Raw genomic sequence first — 25954 nt, 5'->3', positions numbered from 1 at the left:
TCAGAAATAAAACTTAAAAATGCTAAAAAAAAAAATGAATGTTATTCAGTGTTAGGTTGTAGAGCTTTGAGTGTATTAATTTAGGCTGAAGTAAAATGCACGTATTTGAAGAAACCTAACTGATTCTCTTTTCCCACCAAAGGTGAAACATCTGAAGAGGCTGATGCTGAAACGCCTAAAATTTATGAGCCAATTGAATCTTTTAGTCACCTAAAAGAGCGTCTGAATATGTTCCTGCAGCTCTATAATGAGAGCATCCGCGGCGCCGGCATGGACATGGTATTCTTTGCAGATGCCATGGTTCACTTAGTCAAGGTACAGTAGCCACTCTGAGTAGCGCCTGGTAGAGGTGACAGACATTTGGCTTCACACCATGGTCCTCTCCCTCTTTCATTTTCATTTCCTAGGAGAATCTTCAGTTTAAAATTAGACTCCATGCTATATTCCAATTTAATTTCTAAGCTGAATGCAACATGTCGCACCTTATAGGCTTGAAATAAGAGCCTGTGTACTTTAAATGTGTGATGTGATAATTTTATTCAGTGTTTCTATATGGCTTCCAGCTCAGTGCTTTCACCACGGAGGATGAATATGGTTGACATCTGAGTTCAGAGCATAGGCAAAGTCTGCATCTTTTTGTATCATGCAAAGAATATCCTATAAAAAAATAGTACATAAGCCTTGAAGACATTATGTTATGTGAAGTAAGCCAGACTCAGAAGGGCAAATACTGTATAATTCTACTCATATAAATCCCCAGTGTAGCCAAAATCAGAGACAAAAAGTAGAATGGAGAATTCCAGGGTTGGGTGGAGAGAGGATTGGGGAGTTAGTGTTAAATGGGTACAGAGTTTCAGTTTTGCAAGATGAAAAGCGTTGTGGAGGTCAGTGGTGCTGATAGTTGCACAACAATGTAAATGTACTTAATGATATTGAACAATATACTTAATGGTTACAGTGGTAAATTTTAGATTATGTGTATTTTACCACGATTAGAAACAATAATTTAAAAATAGTGTATAAACAGTTGACTTTGAGATGAAAATTCTGTTAGAATGAAATCCACCAGGAAAGTATAATTTCTATTCTAGTTTCTCATATGAGAAGGGGCTCCCAAACCCAGGGCCGCAGACCAGTACCTGTCTGTGGCCTGTTAGGAACAGGGCTGCACAGCAGGAGGTGAGCAGCAGGTGAACAAGCAAAGCTGAGTTCTGCATCCAGTGGCATTAGATTTTCATAGGAGCGTGAACCCTATTGTGAATGCTCATGTGAGGGATCTAGTTGCACGCTCCTTATGAGAATGGAATGCCTGATGATCTGTCACTGTCTCCCATCACCCTCAGATGGGACCATCTAGCTGTAGGAAAACAAGCTCAGGGCACCCACTGATTCTACATTATGGCAAGCTGTATAAAATTATTTCATAATATATTACAATGTAATAATAATAGAAATCAAGTGCACAATAAATGTAATGCGCTTGAATCATTCCAAAACCATCACTCACCCCCGTCCCATCCATGGAAAAATTGTCTTCCACAATACTGGTCCCTGGTGCCAAAAAGGTTAGGGACTGCTGATATGAGTCATTACCGTATCCATTTTTAGGACAGTTGATCCTCAAAGGTTGGAAGTAGAATATATTATTTTGTTTGAAAACTTATGTGACTTAATGTATCTATAGTGCAAGATAATGCCATTTAAAAATCCGTTGTTGATATTCTCCCTTTGTTGATATCAACTGCTTTTCCAGACTACATCCTTTTAGTTAGAAAGAAAATGATTCGACATTGTCTTCCATGATTTAGGTTCCACCATGAGGAACCACTGCACAATTACAAATTGTCACCTTTAAAAATTACTGAATCTATAATTGGAGGGGGTTTTAGAGGTTATCTAGTCAACCATTCCTCTGAAAATAGGGATTGCCTGCTCCTTTTCCCTGCAAGAAAGAAAAGCATTTCTGCAAGGCTGGAGTAAGTCAGAGAGAGGGAGGAAGACAGAGAGGCTGTTCAGGAGTTGGGTCTCCCCAGCACGAGGACACTTGGCTTGGCAACTCTGTGGATTCTCAGAATCTGAGACATCTGTACCGAATTATGAGCTCAAATATTCTTCCAAAGCCAACTATAGATAACATTTTGAAATTCGCTCTTAATTTATAGTTGATTAAGAGTTGTTTCAGGAAGAGTAAACATTCTGTCATTTTTAATAATTAAAAGGAAGAAAAAGAAAAGGAAAATGTATTTTCTAAATGACTATTACCAAAGGCAATTTCATGACAAATTGCCTGCCTGCTGGAGACAGAATCTGATTGACCTGGGATTTCATAGCTCAGGTTGAAGATGCAGTTATTTATGTTAAGTGTCATGCTTGAGCAAGTTCACTAGAACTGCCATTTTCTCCGTGATTCGCAGCCCAGACGATGAGTGAGGAGGCTTTCTTGAAACACTTTGGGTGTGATGTTGGAGGTGTGAATGCCTCGGTGCTGGGGCCTCGCTGGTGTTTTCTCTCACTCTCTGCCTCTTGTCTGTCTGCTCTGGAATTGGCCGAAGAATCCGTGACTAGAGTTTTTGAGCTAAAATGTTGCATTCCTCTCCACTTCCTGGCTGGCCCTGTCTTCTCTCATTTTCTGTGCACAGCGCATCCACGGTCTGTGTCATGCTGCTGTGAGCCTTGAAATACGTGGCCTAGTTACAAGGCACGATAGAAGCCAAGAGTCAGAATTGCAGACAAAAACTGCAGCAAAACAGGGTATGATATGAGACCAAGCCTATTTCTTAGTTGGAAACTCAATTTTCTTTCAATACAGTGTATCTGTGTGATACCTCTTTTGTCTCTTTGGTGAAAGTTCAAACCATGGTGTATATGGTTTTGCATGATCTAGTTCCTGCTTACCAGCCAGCCTCCTGAGTCATGCTCTGCCTGGTGTGTGATCCAGAACAATGGGCTGCTTATGGGTAAACAAATCATGATCCTGGAGCGCCTCCCCCATGTGCATTCCCCACACATATGCTACCTTGTGGAAAGTTTATCTGTGTGTTTGTTTCCCTATCAGAAGACTAGGCTCTAGGAGGGTGGGTTCCCGTCTTAGTGACCTCAGTCTTGACAGGATGGACCACTGCTGAGAACCACACAGAGAATCTGGATACATTGTCTGGAATTTAATCAAGTCCCCCAAGTAAGCCCTGAACAATCCTTTGCTGCCTTATATCCTGATATTTCCATACCTCATACTGAAGTTCTCACCCTAGGGGACACTTCAGGCCTTTTGCTAATTCTGAGATATTGTGTGTCTCACGTACTTCTAGTCATCCAAGTCAAAGTCCAGCTCTGCACCTGAGACATACCTCACCCAGGCGGGGATGTTTCCCTGGCATTCTTTTCTCTGATTGCCATCACTCCTGTCTCTGTACCAGTGTTCACCATGGCTCATGACCCCAGCCTCTGTCCCCTGTTCCAGCGTGAGCTCCTGAGGGGCGGGGTGGACATTATGACGTTATTCATTTTTGAGTACTTGCTGATGAAATTAAAAACGCATATCTCCATCTCACAATCTGTATATAAGAGGACAAAATAGCCCTATTTGAGGGTCTCACTGGATTTAACTGGATTATGAGGTTTTGAGTCTGCTTTGCAAGCCTTCTCTGTTCATGTATCTGCTCCTTTGTCAGATATGTTTTGAGGGTTTACCATGTGTTGGAAACTGAGAATAGAACATTTTAATATAAGACCTTGGCCCAGTTCCAAGTAAAGGTTTTGGGATGAAGATTCCTTAATACCTAATTAACGACATCTTGATATATCCACCCACATCAAAGGAAATGATGATGGTTGAAAAGTGGCAACCAAGGAAAGACACAGAATGTTCTAGTGTGGCTTCCAGTAGATCCTTACCCGCCGTCTGTGCCTCTTGAAGCTGTGTCAGGGGAAGATCTGAAGAGGCATGTGTGACCACCTCCACCCACAATGACTCTGGCGAGAACCACATAGAGGGGACAAGCAGGAGGCTGGAAAAACAGGGCATATGCACCTACCGGTCCTGCAAGTTCTCAGGTCCACATAGAGATGGAAAATGTGTTCTCCTTTTCCCAAGGTTCACACTAAACTGGGAAAGTAATTCAAAACCAGGCATATTTTCAACAAGAATAGAACGCACTGCAGCTAGTGAGGGAATTCTGAGAAAGGATGTTTAACAAAACCTTGGCAGAATGCAGAGCCCCAGTGACTACAGGAAGCTTCCCTGGCCGTGGAGAAGTGACCCCTTCCGTCCCTGCCTAGCCTCTATCATTCTTCTAAGAAAGATGAACATCACAGTGATACCCCTAGGCTCAAAATGCAGTTAGGAGGGAAAGAGAAACAGTTCTCACATAAGGTATAAAGAACATCAAGGGGAATTCTATTCCCATCTCTCCTAGGTAGGTTTGGAAGACTGATGGTGTAACTAGTCCATTCAACACCAATAAAGCCAAATAAACATGAACTTCTGCCACAAGGGGGCTGTGGAGTAGTCTGGGGCTATTGAACAGTGTGAAGTGCCCCCCCGCCCCGACCCATCTATAATCACTTATTGGTAGATACCTTAGGTATCACTGTCTTTGCCAAGTAATAGGAGGGTGTTTATTCTCATTTTCTTTCTTTTTAAAATTCCAACATCTATACCATATGTATTAGTTCATTTTCATGCTGCTGATAAAGACATACCCAAGACTGGGAAGAAAAAGGTTTAATTGGACTTATAGTTCCACACGGCTAGAGAGGCCTCAGAATCATGGTGAGAGGCGAAAGGCACTTCTTACATGGCAGTGGCAAGACAAAAAATGAGGAAGATGCAAAAGCGAAAACCCCTGATAAAACCATCAGATCTCATGAGACTTAGTCACTACCACAGGAACACTGTCGGGGAAGCCGCCCCCTTGATTCAATTATCTCCCACCAGGTCCCCAGCACAACATGTGGGAATTATGGGAGTACAATTCAAGATCAGATTTGAGTTGAGACACAGCCAAACCATATCACCTTATTTTGGGGGCTTTTCTTCCCTTCAATTTAAATTTGAACACTTTTCAAATGTGGAGGATATTCTCATCAACCACAATGCCCTGTGTGCCAAGGGTAGACATTGTTCTGACATTTCTGTTCTCCTTCCTATCATACGCTATTAGGTCAGACCAACTAACAGGAATCCTCAAAGTCCCCTTTAGATAGATATCTCCTTTAAAAGCCAGAGCAAGCACGGTCTGGGCTGTGTGCTGACTTTTCTGCCCTGGTGTCCTCCTACTTCCTAAAGGCACACCCCAGGGTTCCCACCCCGTCTGATGCAGCCCAACACTGTTCTATTTCAGAAATGCCCTCATTCTGTCAACCAGTATATCTGCAGTCTGATCTTGAGACACCTCTATCTTCCAAAATAATAATTAGGCCTTATTCGTATATTGAATAAATAGGAAAAATAGAACATTTACATGTTGAAAGATACATGCTTTTTCTGTTCCCTATTACAGATCTCTCGTGTCATTCGTACTCCTCGGGGAAATGCCCTCCTGGTCGGGGTGGGCGGATCAGGAAAGCAGAGCCTGACGAGGTTGGCTTCATTCATTGCTGGCTACATTTCCTTCCAGATCACTCTGACAAGGTGACAAGCTTTTACTTTAACTAACCTAACATGGATTTTGATAAAAGGTGCTCAGAGGCCACCTGAAGTTCAAATGCATTTCTCTTACATATAAAGAATCACAGTCGTTTTCCTTCTTGAACCTTTCAACCTTTGTTGAAAGGTTGACATCTTCCCCTGTCAACCTTTGTCATAGATCATAAACATTTCACAGTCATAATTTGCTTTTGAAATATTTCAAACTCTCAGTTAGTAGCCACTTCCCTACTTTTATGTTATATATGATAGTGTATTACATGCACTTCTTTTGGTGAATTTCAGAAGACAATTGTCCCTATTGAGTGTTAATTCAGATTTCAAGAATGTTAATACAATGGAAAAATAGATGAAGATTTTATATTGGTTTACTCATTCCAACATTTCAAAATAGTTATTGAACACTGCTTATGTGTCAAGCCCTGGCTAGGTGAGCAAGGTGAATCTAGCTGTATCATCAGGGATTTTGTAGCAACTCAAAGGGACAGAAAACTAAGCAACCCAACTCACCCAATAAGGTGTGATTCATAGGCACCATCTATGATAAGGAAATACATGCAGACCAAATCGTATTGAAGCTTGAGGGAGGAGCTCCTAACCTAGTCTAGGGGATGATTGGAAAAGACTTCCTGGAGAAAGTGATTAAACTGAAACCTCAATATGAGGAAGACTGAGAGCAGAAGAGCAGTAAAGTGTGTTCAAGGCAGAAGAATCAGCACAGGTGAAGTCAGTCCTGGAAGAAGTTAAATACTGCAGAGTGTACAGTGTAGGGTGACAAATGGGAATGGAAGAGAAATGGAGGCCTTTAAAGTGATGATAAAAAGTCAGACTTCATCCCAGAGCAATAGGAAACTATTGATGAGTTGCCCCTAGGGAGGACATGTCAGGTACATTTTATGTACAGAAAATAGATAGAAGGAACTAAATTGGAATAGTTATAAGGCTGTCTCAGGGGTCTGGGCAAGCCATGATGGTGTCATGAGTGGCAGCAGTGAGAATGGAGAATAGAGAGTGGAAATGGAAAAGATCATCAGGAAGTTGGAGCTTCAGGGCTTGGTACATCCTGGTTTCTGGCTTCGGAAACTATCTAGATGGTGCTGCTTCTTATCAAGACAAGGAACTCCAGAGGAGTTGACCACAGATGTGGGTGTAGTGCAGGGAGAAAACATAATTAGCACATGAAAAGTGAACATGAAGAGATAAACAGAGGTGATTCGGAGAGGTGAAACAGAATTTCAGGATTAACCAAGATAAGGTTAGAACCAGGAGGCCAGTTTGGGAAGTTAGGTTGGGCTGAAAATCATTTGACATTAATTTCTAGGTGTAGGAGCAAGAAGTCGGGCACTGATAAGCAGAACACGCTGCTGACCTGTCTCAAGATACCTGCTAGGATGAAGGCTGAAAGTTACTAAGCATTGGGTTTGGAGATTCAAATATTTAAGCTGTTGTTACACTTTGTGTTTTGTCTGACCTATAGGGTTCTTCTTGGAGAGTAAATCCAAAGATTACTGTTTTATTCAAGTACTAGGACAGAGAGAAATAATTCTAGTTACCTTGCATATGATTCTTCTAGTTTTTGGTTGGAAATCAAGCTACATAGAAGGCAACCTGTGCAGGAAAGGGATTGGACTCAAATTTTTGTTCCTAACATTTGTATAAAACCTTGTAGTTTTCAAAGCACTTTTATGTGCACGAGCTAATTTGATCTTCAAAAAAACCTCGTGAGTTAGTAGGACAGATAGCAGTAGCCCATCTTGCAGCTGAAGCTCAGAGAGGCTATGGCTTGCCCAGCATCTCTGATCTATCTGGGAATTGATTGTAGGATTTCTGGTTTCTAGTCTTGTGTGACTTTTACTGCACCACAATGCCACATCCAGTATACCCAACCACCACTCTCACTGTGGCAGACTAGTTCCTCTGCATGTCGCACTGAGAATGATCCATTACTGATGAGATGAAGGGCCAGGGTCTTTCTTTCCTTTTCATAGCTTTCAAGATGTTATCAAACTTCTAAAGGCTTTGTATAGCCATGTGGCTAAGGCTGAGATGCAAGAGCCTCTCATTTGGGAAGCACAGCTATTTGTTGGTGTCTTAGGCCATATTATTTGAGGCAGTGGGCCCTTGAGATCCAAGAGATTGGGTTGAAAATTTCCCCCATATCACAAGAAGCTGGGTGAGATGTTCTCCTCTTTTCTCTTTCTTTCTTTCTTTCTTTTTTTGTTTCTTATTTCTTTCTTTTTCTCTTTCTTTCGTTCTTTCTTTTTTCTCTCTCTCTTTCTTTCTTTCTTCTCTCTCTCTCTAGCTTTCTCTCCCCTCCCTCCCTCTCTCCCTTCCTTCCTTCCTTCCTTCCTTCCTTCTTTCCTTCCTTCTCTCTTTCGTTCTTTCTAGAGGCTGCATCTTCTAATTGTTTTCTGATCTCTCGGATCCCACTTTTCTAGGTGTCTTCTAGAAGTGTTTGTTTTCTGATCTCTTGGATCTCACTTCTTTAGGTGTCTTTTAGAAGTATTGATGCATAGTTGTGATATTTCCAATTCTAGGGTGTAGGTTACAGAAGTTAGAAAAAGGTAGAGTTAAATATTCACTAGTTTTTAAAAAAATCAGATGGCTTTTTGCTTTTGCACCCTGAATTCTGAGTTTATTTCATGACTAAAGTACAAATAATAATTTAGTAGGTCTGAGTCTCCAGAATTGGGATAATTTTATTTATACTTTTGGCATAATGTAGCACTCCACAGTGGGAACTCTCTAATCTTTGCTGATTGTAGGTTCACTTCCACCTAAAGATTGCTCTGGCTAATTAGAGAACCTTCAGACTGGAATATTTCATAACATTTCCAGGTAGTCTAGTACAGTGTACTGATTGCTCAGAAAACAAGCTTATTTATGTATAATACAAACGTGCAATGATGATAATGGTGTTGGGGGATGAGGCAGGCACTGTTTATAACAGAGCATCTCACTCACCCTGTATAACCAAAGCTTGCATTTATTTATTTTAGTTTAATTTGTGAGTTGTCATCTCAAATACCAATTGCCAATCAAGTATCAATAATTGAATTTGACTTTTCTATTATCATTGTCAAAAAATTTTCAGAAAGATACATTTTGAAATGTAATGACATTTGGTTGTGATAAAAATTCTATTTTTGTTCCAGGTTGACTATTCAGTATAGTTTTTTATGTAGAAACATTAATTAATTATAATGTTTTATGAAATGTGAATTTTTAAAAATTAATCAGTAACATTCATATAGAATACATACGTATATGATGGAACAAAATCAGCATTTTTTTGTTAGCTAAATGGCATAATGCATTGTTACAAGGTTCTTTCCCTCTCATGAAAATATTTTAGCCAATGACAAAATGAAAATATTTCTTTAGATCCTACAACACATCAAATCTGATGGAAGATCTGAAGGTTTTGTATAGAACGGCTGGTCAGCAAGGCAAAGGAATCACTTTTATTTTCACAGACAATGAGATTAAAGATGAGTCATTTTTGGAATATATGAACAATGTTTTATCATCAGGTGAGGTAGGAGCTCATTTATTCTTTATGTGTTTTATCCCTTCAGATTTCCTCCAACTTAGAGCTCTACATGTTTTCTTCCATTAGTGGTGTGAATAAGTGCTATTGGGGATGGGTATTAAGTGATCAGTATGAAGGATGGGTTTTTCTATTGGGTTTTTGAAGAATCAAACCCTCCATCAAAATTTGGAGCTAAGCATTTAAAACATCAGTGAATGTTCCAATAACAAATGAAAAAAACAGAAGAGCAAAGTTAGAAAGAAAGCTAATTAGATTTTTGGCATGTCCATTTACTCCCTTCCGGGGCTACAACTTTGCAGTTAATAGTAGAATCATTTATTTATTTCAAAACGTGGTGTATTTCATCTTGAAAACTTTCAATTAATTTTCTGTAGGTGAGTTCAAGAACACAAATGGAGAAAAGACATTCTATGTATTAAGCTCTATATTTTGATCTATTTTCCTATGTGTGTACTGAATCTGCATGCCTGTACTTCTTTTTAAGGTCTCTAACCTATTTGCTCGAGATGAAATTGATGAAATTAATAGCGACCTGGCATCAGTCATGAAAAAAGAATTCCCCAGGTGCCCACCTACCAATGAGAACCTGCACGACTACTTCATGAGTCGTGTCCGACAGAACCTTCATATTGTGCTCTGCTTGTCGCCAGTGGGGGAGAAATTTCGAAACAGAGCTTTGAAGTTCCCTGCCTTAATTTCAGGATGCACAATTGACTGGTTCAGCCGATGGCCCAAAGATGCTTTAGTTGCTGGTTAGTATGGAAATCTTTATGCCAGGGCATAACATGTGTTCAAGGATTCTAGTTTTTTCAGGGATGCTTGAAGGCTCTGCCTCAGCTGGATCTCCAGGCAGGCTCCAGGATGTCACAGGAAGGCACAGAGGTTTAATCTCATGGACAGCATTTGTGTTCTTTTTAAGTAGGTTTGTCAGCCCAAGAGTAGTTAAAGCCAAGTATCTCTTGGACATTTCCTTCTCAAGGCTGCAATGCTGAGAATCAAAGAGGAAAACATTATCCAGCAATTCTCTGCTGGTTTCTGTCCTTGACAAAAGATGTTGACCAGCATGGTCTCTGACTGGAGCTGCTTCTGCTTCTTTCTGATCTTCCATGCCATGGACCATTAGTGCTTCCTTACTTTGCAAATGAAATTGGAACATAAAAGTAGTAGAGGAGAGGTTAGAGAGCATACATTTAGCTTTTTTTTTTTTTTTGAAAGCTTTTGGTGAGAAATTGTCTGTTGATATTTTAAAAGATACAGATACCCAGGTCTCATCTCTATTACATCAGAACATCAGGAGAACCCTGATTCAGGACAGTAGTTTTCAAATTTTTAAAAATGTTTTATGCAGAAGAGCCTTATTTCCCAGTAATACCTTACAAGTAGTCCTAGTAGATAAAACAGTGAAAAGTAGATGGGGGTTGCGGGAGGAAGTGTTCTGGTGTCTCATCCTCTTTCTCCCCACTTCTACTGCCCTCACCATTGCCTCTACAGCTCTGTGGTATCCCGTCTGAGAATGACTGATTAACCCATCTCTTGCCCTTTAGAGAAGGAGAAACTGAGGAGCGTGAAGTTGAGGGTTGCCATAGGTGGAAAAAGTTAGTGGGATCAGTACTGAGACTGAAACCTAGCTTGTCTGTCTGTCTGTCTGTCTGTCTATCTATCTATATCTCTCTCTCTATTATCTATCTAAATATCTATTAATTATCTATCCATCCATCCATTGTCTATCCATCTATCTATTATCTGTCTATTATCTATCCATCCATCCATCTATCCATCATCTATTTATTGATTATCTGTCAATTACCTATTTTTAAAACAAATTCTTACCTACTGGGGAAGTTTTATTCTCAGCGCATCACTATTGACAGTAGTGGTTTTCCAATCTGTGGCTTTTAAACACAGAATATTTTAACATGTTTGTGATATAAATGTACAGCACAGTTCTGTCTTTTGTAAAGTTTGAGAAAAGGCCAGTGACTTAAAATTTAAAGTCCCATAAAAATGTAAATGTAACTGGAGGTAAGATTTTAAAACTCAAGTAGGATATACATGCAGAGCACAGATCAAGAGTATTTCAGAGCTGTGTTAAAGTTTATTATGAAATACAGTTATCAGTATGCAAGTACTTCATAAAATGCTCTGTAAAATATTATCATTAACAATAAAAATAACAATTTCAGGTGACAGATACTGTAATGTGCCATAATTAAGATGATTTAAATATGAAGCTCTTTTTGTGAAGTTCCTATTTCAGTCATCTCTTCTTTTGTAGACAAAGGTCTTATTGATCCCTCCTTTGTTAATTTCTCATTGTCCCATTCTTTCAAATCTTATCACACCAACACAAACCAAGATTACATGGATGGCAGAGAAACTTTCCTTTCTTTATCCTCAGTCACTGGCAAATATCCCAACCTTCATGCATGAATCTATTTGTTCATTTATTCAGAACGTACATATTGAGCTTCATGATGTTATTGCACAGACTCAAGACAAGACAGACTTGTCAACAGATGCAAGACAGACTGAATTCTGTACTCCAGAGTCTCTCCCCAGGAAAGCTCGTCCACAGCCTCCTTTATAATATGTGTCATCAATTTTTTCTCCAGTCTAGTCTGTCTCCTGGCTTGAAATCTGTGGACTCAACTGCCTGCCTGGTCCATTCTTATGGATGCTTCACAAGTTTCTTAAACTGAAAATGTCTGAAACTCAGAATGTCTCCCCCTTTCAGGAAGGGCCATTATCGCTCATCAAACTAGGCAACCTGAGACCCCTTTGTCATCAACACCTCCCCTTTTCTCCAACTCTCAAGTCTTATCCATCACCAAGTCATCTCCCTTTCACTGACATCCTAGGCCAAGCTATCATTGCTGCTCACCTGGAAGACCCAAATAGCTTTCTAATGATCTCTTCACCTCTTTCACCTGTTCCCCATCCATCTCACATGGCAGACAGAATAACAGTAAAAACACAAATATAGTTGCATTTGTTTCAGCTTAAAACCTTCAATGTCTTCCTGTTGTTCTTAGGAAAAACCACAACCTTTAGCAAGCCCTTCATGCTGGGAAGAGCTGACCCTCCCTACCTCCCCAGGCTCTCCTGAGGTCCCTTTTCCTTCCTGCTCTGTTTTCCTGGATCCTTGAATATGCTTTTATTTTTTTTGGTTGTGTTCCATGCAATGCTCTCCTCCTGCCATTTCTCCCCACCCACTCCTCCTTTGTCTGGATAATGCTGGCTCAGCTAAATGTCATCCTTCAGGAAAATCTTCCTTTGCTTCCGTCCGTTTCCCCCCTAAGCCAGGTCCTCTGTTATCCATTCCATAGCACTCTGTGCTTTTTCTTCTTGGGATTAACCGCAGTGTGTAATTTATGTACCTAGTTGTGTTATTTATTTGATGAATGCTTACTAGACTAGAGACTAAATTAATGTCTTACTAGACTAAAAACTCCCATGAGGTCAAGAACTACACATCCTTTGTTCACAATTTCAGCAGCTGCTGGTGTTTGATACTTATGACATTGAATGAATGGATCAGACTGTGTAGAAATTCATCATCTTTCCATAATATGGCCTTGATCACTTGCAGTCTTTCTCTAGTTCAACTTTGGATATACCTCTTTGCCCTCTGAACATGCTTTAATCATCCTTATCCTTTCACACTAGTCCCTCTACCAAGAATATTCTTCTCCATCTTCTTTATTTATGCAATCTCCAAGGCTTAATCAAGATACATCACATCCTTCAATCCTCCTCTGTTCTCTTAGGAATATTTGAAATTTTCCCATTTTCTTGGACCTCCTATATCTATACCACTTATGCTTGACATAATTTACCTGCACATTTAAATCTTTTTAAACCTTTTGATAACCAGTAATTTTTGTGGTTATAGCTCCAATTTAGTCTATTTACAGCCTACATACTACATAAATATTTAATACTATGCTAGTCATAGTAATGGATAAAGTAACTAAAAGACATAAGACATGGTTTCTTTCTTCAATAAATAGAAAATCTTGTTGGGAAAATCAATGTCTCCACACCCAATACTAACCTGCCTAATGTTATTCTGAAAGAATACCATCTGTGAGTATTAGAAGTACTTAGATACTTAGGGATTTCAGTGTTATTTGTTCTTTTTAGAAAATTAGCAACAAGGTTTCTAGAAAACTATTATTTTAGATGCCTTAAGGATATTGATTCTGAATTAAATTATTATCTCCAGCAGCATCTAGAAAGAAATATATCATTTGTGTTAGCATTTCATTTAGATCATAAGAAATATTTCCAATAAAATAAAAGTATTACATTATTATGTGTTTTTTCTAATTTAAAGAAGCCCCTAGGGCTGATACTGGATTTTGTAGTAATTTTAATAACTTCCAAATAGCTTTGAAAAAAAAGTGAGTTTTTTATATGTATGAATTTAAATGGACTGAATCTGTTGATGAATCATTTAAAGAAAAATATGCTTTATGTTGTAAAATCCCTGGAGGTAGCCCCAAAACTGGCATTACTGCCTTGGTGATGGGATATTGAAGATGACAGAAGGGTTTTCTGGCCTCTTGACTGAATCTCAGCAGGCACGGGTCACTCTAAGAGGGAGTGTTCTGCTTCTTTCTGTAACCTTTCCTGCACCAGAGATCCTGGGTCTGTGGAAAAATATACTTAGAATCCATCCTGATTTTATTCTCTTTGACTTTTTGGAGAGACAAAAAGACAATTTGCTACATAAAGAATAAGGTCACCATTATTGATACTGTCTGTTCAGATAAGAAGGAAGAAAATCATTACATGATAAATACAAGGAAGATTTCAGAAAGCGGGCACTTCCCCGAGAATATCCCAGAATGCCAAGTAAAGCATTTAGCATCATGCCTGGCACATGATAGACATCGCAGCCATTGTGGTTAACACCTACACAAAATGTATCATAAGTATGAATTGTTCTATGGTTCCAGTACCTAGACTTGAACTTCTTAGAGTTTAAATCGTTCTTTGTACTGGTTGGCTAACTTATATGAGAAAATGTGACTTAATTATTGCCTTTTGGTGTATGGTAAACTGTTTTTGTAACGAAGCTGTTGAATTGTCTCTATTATTTACATAAATGTAAATACAGCCCCACAATAACAGCCTTAAGAACTTAATTTAGTGATTGAGTACTGATGGTGATAAGTACTATTTTTATGTCTTTGCCTTTTTAAGCCTTGCTTACTTGATTCATTTCTCTCCCATTTTATTGACCATATTTCTCTTTATAATACTTATGTACATAGGTTGTTTCTTCTGAGATACATGGAAATGGTTGTGATAATTTTAACTGCATTTTGTGTGATGCTTGTAAATTCCTTGGGGTTGAGACCAAGTTTCACGTTCCTCTTTCATTCCATGGCACCCGTCACAGTGGTGGCTCCGCAACAGGCATTCAGTGTACCTGGTGATTGATGAGCCTATTCCCATAGCAGGGAAGGCTGTCTTAGAATTGGTCCCCCATTTGGCACTGTGGGGAAGGTAAAGGTCTCCAACAGGAGATTTTTTACCCAAACATTCTAAAAGAATACTGTAAATAAGAACTGACCACAAATGACCAGCTGCCACATTTAAGAACAAGATGACTCCAGCATAAAAAAATTTAGTGATGAGCATTTCCACATGCCAAATGCAGTCAGAGCCAGGGGGGACTAAGGGTGTGATAGGTTCTGAGTGACAAAATAAATGGCATTGTTAAATATGAGTACCAGGTGGCCACTGATTTCTGAGTTATTTGTACCATTTGTTCTGATGTAAACCATAAAACAGGTTGGCTGCTGATCAGAACCTGCAGCTGTGTAGAAGAGATGTCTCTGCACAAGCACCAGGCAACAAAGAGTGATGATAGGCTTAAAGTTTTTTTTATAGTTTTATATATAAAACCGAAAATAAAATTGTTGATGTTATAAGCCTGGGGCCAAAAATGCTGACACAGATCTACCTAGCTGGGGCTACAAAAATGGTTTGCATTCCTAAGAAATGTCTAAGTTTTAGAAATAAACAGTTAACTTTTAAAAGGGTAACTTACATACATATTTCATACACTGTCATCTTTATTATCTCTAGTGTCTGAACACTTCCTCGCTTCCTATGATATTGACTGCAGTTTGGAAATCAAGAAGGAGGTGGTCCAATGCATGGGCTCCTTCCAGGATGGGGTGGCCGAGAAGTGTGTTGATTATTTTCAGAGATTCCGACGTTCTACCCACGTGACACCCAAATCATACCTCTCCTTTATTCAGGGCTATAAGTTCATATATGGAGAAAAGCATGTGGAGGTGCAGACCCTGGCCAACAGGTAAGTGTGATGTTCTTATACAAAGCTATATTAAAGCCGTGGCTCTCAACCAAGGACAGATTTGCCCTGGTGGATATTTTGCAATGACCGGAGACACTTTTGTGTATCATAACTGTGATGGCAGGGCAGGGAAGGGGTACTGCTGGCATGTAGTGGGTAGAGGCTTAGGGATGCTGCTAAACTTCCTGAAGTTCTTTTCCTCCACAACAAAGAATTATCCAGCCCCAAATGTCCGTGGTGCTGAGGTTGGGAAACCCTCCTCTACAGCCTATTGATTATTCCTTGCCCAGTAGGATAAACTATTGCCAGGTTTTTATGTGGCCTACTGCGTTCTATAATATTGAGTGACATCAGGATAGAAACAATAGACCTGGAAGGGAGTTGCAAATGCAGACATCCCCTCTTCCCTCTTCTTGCCCTTCTCTTCCCATCCCTCCTGAGTGACTGAGAGGGAAAAGCCAGGTTGATGCATATGTTCACTGCCGAAGGAGTATCCCTGCTTCCCTGAAGTTTCTTCCAAATGTCACTGCTCTACCCTACGCTTTTTTGATCAGATCATCTTCCTGAGCATGGCTAGAATCAGCCAGGGTAAGGAATCCCTGGGTGGGCAATTACACGAAATGACTCTGAGGGTTCCCATCTTTATGGTCACGTTATTTCAGGTTCAGGCAGGCAGCTAGTTCCTTCCTACAGCTGTTCTGGTGGCTTTACATTTGTTTCTTAAGCCCACATTATTCTTCTTTTAACTTCATTTGTCTCTTTTGAAAAACAGGCATTATTTTCCTTCCTCCATGAGTGAGCTTTAAGCCTTACAAGTCTATTGTCATTTAGCCTAATGTCATTAAGTATGTTTCCTGCGTGATACAGACTCTAGCCTTAGTGTTGTTCCTAATTTCATGACGTGTGTTCTAGCAGGTTCACTGTTCTTGCACGTGGTCTGTAAAGAACATACGTGTTATCAGTCTAGAGTCAAGACTGGACCTGTATCCTTTTTGCTAAGCCCTCTTGGGTTTGCCACTTGCATACATGCAATCTTCAGATATAACCATTACCACTCATTATTGGACCAGTACTTGAAAATTGCATCCAAGTCCTACACATTTTAACATTGCTTGCTTGGATTTTCAATCCCAGAATGAATACTGGATTGGAAAAGCTCAAAGAAGCTTCAGAGTCTGTTGCAGCCTTGAGTAAAGAACTGGAAGTGAAAGAAAAGGAGCTACAAGTGGCGAACGATAAAGCCGACATGGTGGGTGGGCATTTACACATGTGCCACATTCCTTTTGAATTTTCAGTTCACAAGTGTTAATGATCTATGCATATTCACTGGCTATAACTATTGAAGTATACATTAATTTCCATTGGAATAAAATACTCTTAATTTTATGTATAAAAAACTGGGTAAGTGCGGGATGCGGAGCTTGCAGTGAGCCGAGATCGCACTACTGCACTCCAGCCTGGGTGACAGAGCGAGACTCCGTCTCAAAAACAAAACAAAACAAAACAAAACAAAAAACTGGGTAAGTGAACAAAATCAACAAATCAAGGCAAAAATGTGCATTTTCAGCTGGATGTTTAATACTTTTTGATGAAATATTGTTTGCCTTATATTGAATTAGGTCTTAAAAGAAGTGACAATGAAAGCACAGGCTGCTGAAAAGGTCAAGGCTGAGGTACAGAAGGTGAAGGACAGGGCCCAGGCCATTGTGGACAGCATCTCTAAAGACAAAGCCATTGCTGAAGAAAAACTGGAAGCAGCAAAACCAGCTTTAGAAGAGGCAGAAGCTGCATTGCAGGTGCATCTATGTGATATAACAGATGTCAACTTTAGGGCTTAAGAGGCAGACTAATGCTAAAAAGATTAATAACAGCAAGGAAATGCTCTACTGGTTCAGACGAAAGCTGTATCCACTTGAGTGATTTCAAGCAATATTTTCTGCTTGAGACTTTATTAGCTCTTTATAGGTTTTGCATATTCTGCTTAACATCTCACTCTCTTCACTCATCAATGCTGGGCAATGCCATATACTGGTGGCCAAGAGTCCTGGGTCCTCATTTCAACTCTGTTGTCAATAAGCTATGTAATGTTGGAAAAGTTACATCAACTTTCTAAGGCAACATTCCCTCACTCATTCATTGAGGCCAATGGAGTAGGTGATCTGTAAGATGCAACGTTTTCTGTCTATGAATTACCCAAATGAAGAACTACTGATCTGATGTAGCTCATTAATGAGAGAGTTTGAGCAGGCTTCCAACGCAATTAAACAGTACAATTGTGTATTAGTCTGTGTTCACACTGTTTAAAGATGTTACCTGAGACTGGGTAATTTATAAAAAAAAGACATTTAATTGACTCACAGTTCCGCATGGCTGGGGAGGCCTCAGGAAACTTATGATCATGGCAGAAGGTGAACGGAAGCAGACACCTTCTTCACAAGATGGCAGGAGAGAGATTAGGGGAAACTGCCACTTTGAAACCATCAGATCTCCTGAGAACTCACTCACTATCATGAGAACAGCATGGGGAAAACTGTCCCCATGATCCAATCACCTCGCACCAGGTCCCTCCCTTGACGTGTGGAGATTACAGTTTGAGATGAGATTTGGGTGGGGGCACAGAGCTAAACCATATCAAACTGTGTGGCAATACACCAATGGCAAAATTACAAAGGAGGTTGAATTTTGAGCAAATGAAATGAGTTTAGTGAACTAGGCCACACCTTAAAGGCTGGGCCAGTTTTGAAGACTCACTTTTACTAAGAAAGTTCCAGGTATGTACAAACTCTAATATTTTGACGTCAGGTTACATAAATCTATACAACAAATAAGATAACAAATCTTGTGCAAAGAATGTGTCTCTTCCTATCTTGATATTAATCTGACTTTAACCAGCTCAGAGCAAAAATAAAAAATACCTCCAGATGTTAGATAACTGTTCTATTGCCACAGCATATAGGAGATTATATAACAGTCATATTTCTTGGCCTGCAGAAAAGAGAGGACTTTAATGCTTAGGTGAAACAGGTTGAGTTTTTGTTCCCCTTTCCAACCTCTTTTACCCGGGCATCTAACACAGCTGAGCACCATGCTATTTGAAAATTATTTTTAAAGCTAAAGTAAAGTAAGCATGCCTAGCCCTTACATTTTATATAACTTCAATTTGACCCTACCCTACTTTCCTCACTGGCTGCTGTTCTATTTTTCTCTTTTCTTTTATAACTACGCACCTCAAATAAAGGTCTGTTTGCCATTTTCAGTTCTCTACTACACATTCACCCTAACTTCCAGCTGTCTGGCTTTCATAAATGCTAGTATTAATATATTAAAACAGGCTGGGCATGGTGGCTCACGCCTGTAATTCCAGTACTTTGGGAGGCCGAGGTGAGCAGATCACCTGATGTCAGGAGTTTGAGACCAACCTGGCCAACATGGTGAAACTCTGTCTCTACTAAAAATACAAAAATTAGCCAGGCATGGTGGTGTGTGCCTGTAGTCCCAGCTATTCAGGAGGCTGAGGCATGAGAATCACTTGAACCTGGGAGGGGGAGGTTGCAGTGAGCTGAGATTACGCCACTGCACTCCAGCCTGGGTGACAGAGCGAGACTCAGGTCTCAAAATAAAAAACAAAAGCAAAACTATATATATACAAACCTTTTGAAGGTATGTAATTACATTCCTAATTTACCAAGTTTAGTGTTTTTTCTTTGTCCTCAGTCCTTGGAGAAAAAATCATTCACTTTTATGAGAAAGTCATTGGTTACTGTCTTTTGATAGAAAGGATGCAAATACAAACCAGATGGATGTTTTGAAGATCTGGAAGGAAGGAATATATACTATTTGTCTTAGAGATAGGATTGTTTCCAATTCTTACATTTAACATTTTGTCGATACTTATTCCATAGTGAGTTTTAGGTGATTGAGCAGTTATTATCAACCAAAACAGGTGTATGTGACTATTAAATCATTTACTCTATAAGTGTATACATACTAGAAATGGAATGGAACTTTTCTAAGAGAGAGCTTAGTAAAATTCATATTGCTCAAGTCCCGTCATTTAAAGGTCAGTTCCCAGCTAAGAAACCTCTAATTATTCAATCTGTCAGCCCTGTGGCTACCCTCTGGTGTCAGTCCACAGTGACCAGCCTGAATTGTTTAAGAGAGAGAGGCAGATTCTTGACCTACATAGCTAATAGGTAAAAAAGCACTGCAAATACTATAATTCTCCTGGTTTTGAACCTCGAAATCTACTTATGTGCTGACTATTCTTTTTCTTTCAGATTTTGCCTTTCTTTTTTCTGGCACAAAGCCATCTGTGCACTTTTAGAGAAGTCACAGCTCTTTATCTTCTCGCCAACATTTCTTTCCTGTCACTGCTAGTTTGAATAGTAGAAATGTGAACTTGTTGGAACGTGGTGTTTCTTTGGGATTAAATATGCATCTAGACCCCATGGTTCTGCATCTAACTTAAAACAGTTTTCTGTCCTCTGTTGAAATAGCAGCATTTGGACATGCAAGGTTTGCTTGTCTGTGCTTTCCTATCTGAGGTTGGGTGATCTTTCCTTTCATCCCCCAGACCATCAGGCCTTCGGACATCGCCACTGTCCGCACATTGGGCCGCCCCCCTCACCTCATCATGAGGATCATGGATTGCGTACTGCTGCTGTTTCAAAGGAAAGTCAATGCTGTGAAAATTGACCTGGAAAAAAGCTGTACCATGCCCTCCTGGCAGGAATCCTTAAAACTGATGACTGCAGGGAACTTTTTACAGAACTTACAGGTTGGTAGTTCAGTGGTGATGGGCTAAGAGGGAACTCATTCTTCACTGGTGTATGAGTCCTTTTGGTAGAATAAGTTTCTAAAGAAAGAACTCACTCTACATACATGTTTTTTTCAGAGTAAAACTTTCTGTCTCAAATATAAAACATTATAAGCATTAGAGTTTTTCCTGACAGATTTTAGTTGTATTAAAGCATCATCAGTGTTATGTATACTTCAATAAAAGTTAAAAAATCATTTTAAGAAGACAATAAATATGTATTTATATTATATTCACATGAATACAAATATTTGTATTTTGCATTTCTCAGTAGTAATTTTTTAGTATTAATTTACAGCTTTTTTAATTTTATGAGCTAGAACTTAACATGAATAAATGCACAAATTTTAAATGTATAACTTGATGAATATTTACATATGTATATACCTATTTGTGAACACTGGAAGAAAAATATATATTTTCAGACCCCAGAAATCTCTTGTGCCCCAACCAAGTCAATAACTTTCCTTAAGATAATTATATCCTTACCTTTATCCAGATAATTAGCTTTGCCTGTTTTGAAATTTGCATATATGAAATAATATTGTATGAACGCTTTTGTTTTGACCTTTTTCATTCAACATGTCTGTGAAATTCATTCTTATTGTTGCAAGTGACAGTCTTTCTTTTTTCACTGTTACATAGTTTGCCAGTATATAAATGTGCTGTAGTGTGTGTGAGAAATGTTTAACAACTGATTCTTAAGGGAGAAAGGAAAAAAAAAAAAAGAAAAAAAAAGCTCTGATTTGAAGTCTTGCCATGGTGTAAGCACTCCCATGATGGCTGTTTTAAGCTGCCAAAATGATGTTGCTGAATCTAGAGTTGAGAAGAGGTGCATGGTAGCAGCCATTGTGTAGTGTTTCCACCATGTAGATACAATAGTTGTAGATGACCTCAAAAACACAGATGATAGTAAAATTCAGTCTAAGAATTAGCAAGTTACGAGCTTTGACTATAATCTTTGTTTGAGATATCATTTATTTAATTGTAAGCTTATATATTTTAATTTTTAATAATGGCTGAGTCTAACAAGTTTGCAGAATTCTTGGAAATTTAACAATCATTTCTTACAAGGCTGTTTGAACCAGCACCAGTGTGAAACACTATAATATGCTTCATTTTGTTTGTCCCTTGTACTTTTGATGAATTTTGGGCTTAGTATCAATTTATGGCTATTATAAATCAAGCTGCTGTGAATATTGGTCATTTGGTGGCTCTAGGTATGCATTCCTGTTGGTTTCATACTCAGGAGTGGAATTTCTGGGACTTTGGTTATAGACATTTAATCAGCTTTGGTAAGTAGTGGTGAAGAGTTTTCAAAACTGATGTATCTATATATATATACCTACCAGTAGTGTATAAGTTGCTCAACATCTTCACCATTTTCTACTTTTAGCTACTCTGATGAGTTTGTAGTGGTGTCTTATTATTGTTGGCTTCATTTGCATTTCCCAACCTTTTCATAGGCTTATGAGCCTCTGGGGAATTCTTTTGTTAAGTGCCTGTTGGAGTTTCTTGTCCAGTTATTTTTTTTTATTACTTTGTAGAATTTCCTTATATATAAAATATGACTAATTTGTCATTTATATATTTGCAAATATCTTCTGCTGCTTTCCGGCATTAGTTGTTCCCTCGATTAATGGTGTCTTTTGATAAACAGAAATTCTTAGGTTTAATGTAGCCCAATTTATTAATATTTTCCCTAATAGTGCTTTCTATGTTCTGTTTAGGATATCTTTGCCCACATCCAAGGTAGATTTCTAGTTTTCTTCTGGAAGCTTTCTTGTCTTTTCTTTCATGTTCAAATCTCAAAACAACTAATTGGTAATACCCAGTCCACCTCTATTTCCCAAGTTGTGAATTCAGCACCATCTTTCTTTTGGTTTTCAATTCAGCATTGCTCAAGTGACTGCTATGTCTGGAGCCTGTGGTGAGGTGCACACAGCAGCTATAACGATAAGTAGCTTATGAAACTAGTGGGCCAAACAGACTTGTCCCAGATAATTATAATATGAGACTATGCCAGTAGACTTGGACTTTGGATGGAATCCTGACAAGTGATTCCACGTTCCTGACATTTACCTGGTGGCAAAGCCCCTGCTCTTGGACTCTCCCTTGCTATTTGTCATTGTCACCACTGACCTTCTATTGCTCCCAGACATTCATGTGGCTTTTTTTTGGGTTACAGTTTTTCAAGTCTCATAAAAATGAGTTACATTAAACGAGGTCTGAATGAGAGTGTATTCTACTATACATTATGTGTTCTGTGAAGGTTTGTGTCACTAAATTATTTAGTTGCTAAATTTCTTTCCGCTTGGAAAACATTGAATCATCCTCTTTTGAATGATCAAACACCACTTTAAAAGATCCAATTTCATTGTTTGGTCAGTCTTCTTTTTGTGATGCAGAAAGGCATTCTTAATTCATTTCTGCTACTATTTTAAATTTTTATCCCACCAGAAGATAATAATTCTCTCGTATTCTTGATAGTTCTGTGATTAAAAATTAATTCATCACCCTCAAAGCCTAATGTCCAAGTTATTATCTTCACATTTTAGGTGAATTTAATAAAACTTCTGTCTGAATGTATTAAGCATTTAGTTGCTGATAAATGCTAAATATGTATGTCCTCAGACTGAACACACCTGTGTGTGTTTGGTTTTCATTGTGGATTTTATGGGTTTGTAATTCATCCATTTAGGATTAATGACAAAAAATCTTTATTGCTTTGGAAATTCTAATAACCATATTAGTGTTCATCACCTAAATAATTTACTCTTTCCCTCGATCTCATGATATTTATTGAAGGTTGGTATCTTTTCTACAGAAGGCAAAGTGTACTCTAACAGACTTCTTTACTATCATTTCTTACTGTACTTTTACTTTTAGGACTTTTGCCTAATATCTTAAAATAGTGACAAAATATAATGCCCTTCATTCATTTGTGGTCGTTGAGTAGTTTCAGTGGCATTGAGAGCATGATGCAAGTATGACTTTATGGAAAGAAGTGTTTTGACTTTATTTTCCTCTTTTCTTCCATAGCAATTCCCAAAAGACACAATCAATGAAGAGGTGATAGAGTTTTTGAGTCCTTACTTTGAAATGCCTGACTATAACATTGAAACTGCTAAACGCGTATGTGGAAATGTAGCTGGTCTTTGTTCCTGGACGAAAGCTATGGCTTCCTTCTTTTCTATAAACAAAGAAGTGCTGCCTCTGAAGGTAAGCCTGCTAGGCAGACCTGGGTGAAGGTGGCTGGGCGGAGTCTCCAGGTCGACCCGTCTTATCTTTACAGGAGCACATGTGCCTGTGGCTTCTGGTGTTAGGATACTCAGGACAATGGGGAGAGTGAGCATAGAAAGGCCAAGCACGGGATGTTTCTTTCTTCTTTGTAATCCTGTTCTAATCAGAACCATATGAGCCTCTAAGCAGGGACAGACTCTCTACAAGGATGCTCCCTACAGGTCCATTGTGGGCTGCTCTATATTTTTCCTCCACAATGTTAACTTGAAAAAACAAAAACAAACAAACAAAAAATGCTGCAAACTGTAGCATAGAATCCTCTGCTGATATTTAAGATCTTTATCCAGAGAATCCTATGAGTGAGGTAGGGTCAAGACAGAATATGCTGAAAGCTGGTCTTAGCTTGGCTTAAGACATGATATATTCCCCCCTTTTCCATTTTTGTTTTGTCTCTCAGGAAAGAAACTGAATATCTGAATATTTGTTATTTAATGTGACTTTTTAGACATGCTTTATGTTTCCTTTGTGTAATTGAATCCTTAAGCTTCATTTTTGCATATTCCTCTACCATTAAAAAGTCAGTCTTCAGCAAATGGAGAGGCAATGGAGATGTGTTTTTTGAAAATGAAATGCTGATGTCTCAAAATCATATCTCATGGCTTGGTTGATTATTTTGCTTTTGTATGAGTCTCATCTCTCTTAATCATCAACTACATTCTACTTACACTTGTTAACTACCCAAGAAACTTAACAATCATCATAGAAGTAATCAAGAGTATCAGGAAGATAGGCATAGAGTTGCAAGTTCTATTTTGTTTCCACTTGTTGTGATACCAGGACCATTTATTCAGTGATTGAGGCTCTTGAGGTCCCAGGACAACCTAAAGGGACAAAGAGTCATTTGAGTCCGATAATTTCAGAGCAAATAATTGATGTCATGCTGTCTGACACCATGGATATTGTGACTATTGAAGACTTCAGCATAGCTCAAAAATGGACAATCTGATATTGACTGAATTAGAACCATTATATCAAGTAAAAAGTACAGGTCATTCTTTGCATACTTTTCCAGTGGGTAACCATGCGTAGTGTCTTTTTTTTTTTTTTTTTTTTTTGAGACAGAGTCTTTCTCTGTCACCCAGGCTGGAGTGCAGTGGCCTGATTTCAGCTCACCACAAGCTCCTCATCCCAGATTCATGACATTCTCCTGCCTCAGCCTCCCGAGTAGCTGGGACTACAGGCGCCCGCCACCACGCCTGGCTAATTCTTTGTATTTTTAGTAGAGATGGGGTTTCACTGTGTTAGCCAGGATGGTCTTGATCTTCTGATGTCGTGATCTGCCCACCTCGGCCTCCTAAAGTGCTGGGATTAAAGGCGTGAGCCACCGTGCCCGGACACATAGTGTCTTAAAGAGAACTACTATTAAGTTCATGATGCATAGTTTTTTTCTGTTATTGTTGTCATTTTAAGTACATAGCTGTAATTGTTAAACATGGACATTCTGAACAAGGCTTGCATAAGAACAATGAGATCTCTTCCCCTGTGTTCAATGCCATCCACATTTCAGCTTTCAGCTTGTCTCAAGACAATCTGGGTCCTACAGTAGGAAGTGAAGGGAACACTATCAGTAGTGGGAACCTTTTTATTTACTCCTACAACCTGTGCTTTTCTTTCTGAGAAATCTGTTCTCTTATATTCTTATAAGTATCTAGCATCTTGGACCACTCAGCTTGTCAGGTTCCTCTTATGTCAGTCAGAAAAATACATGCTGTTACACAGACCCACATTCACTGTGTAGGGAGGAGTAGAAGAGGCAGTGAGTGCATATTGACACCAGGTGGTTCTGTTGAATATATTAAGAAATTCAGACCTAAGCCTTTAACTTCCCTTCTTCCTGGAGGGGCTTCACTTGCAAACCCCTGCTTCTTAAGTGAGGAGAGGTCAAGGGCATTCCCTAAATTCCAGGCGGAATCTCTTAGACACTAATTACTAACGGACACACTGAGGAGCTGTTATCTTTCATCTTGCAATCCTTGTAGTTGGGCTAAGTGACTTCTAGTAGTGAATAAATTCAAACAAGTATGAATTACAGCAATAGCAATTTAGATTCTATTCAAGTTCCTTATAATGAGATTCTCCTTGAAAACTTTATGGAAATCAGTATCAGTACATATAAAGAGAATGTTATAAAAAAGCAGAACTTAAATATTGAACATAGATAATAACAGTAACAACATCTACTATTTATTGAACTCATGTTATGTACCAGGGACTAGACTTGGGATTTTACATATATTATCTTATTTAATCCTCATAAAAAGTCCTAGGAGTTAGTTTTTCAATATTTTAATGAAGAAACTGAAA

General features: G+C 38.9%; 1 protein-coding gene across 1 annotated transcript in view; it reads left to right on the top strand.

Moving 5' to 3' along the window:
* The window catches only part of DNAH5 (dynein axonemal heavy chain 5), a 328461-nt gene that overhangs the window by 228516 nt on the left and 73991 nt on the right, over positions 1-25954 (top strand). Inside the window, exons 52-60 of the mRNA XM_063664667.1 lie at positions 143-315; positions 5502-5632; positions 9032-9185; positions 9685-9952; positions 15300-15531; positions 16666-16780; positions 17151-17327; positions 20105-20308; positions 23390-23569. Of these exons, the coding sequence (XP_063520737.1) occupies positions 143-315; positions 5502-5632; positions 9032-9185; positions 9685-9952; positions 15300-15531; positions 16666-16780; positions 17151-17327; positions 20105-20308; positions 23390-23569 (1634 nt within the window). The remainder of the gene's footprint in view (positions 1-142; positions 316-5501; positions 5633-9031; positions 9186-9684; positions 9953-15299; positions 15532-16665; positions 16781-17150; positions 17328-20104; positions 20309-23389; positions 23570-25954) is intronic.

This window comes from Pongo pygmaeus, chromosome 4 (genome assembly GCF_028885625.2).
Source record: "Pongo pygmaeus isolate AG05252 chromosome 4, NHGRI_mPonPyg2-v2.0_pri, whole genome shotgun sequence".
In the NCBI taxonomy this organism is placed as follows: Eukaryota; Metazoa; Chordata; class Mammalia; order Primates; family Hominidae; genus Pongo; species Pongo pygmaeus.
The sequence above is the reverse complement of the archived record's forward strand: the minus strand, read 5'-3'. Positions and strand labels throughout refer to the sequence as shown.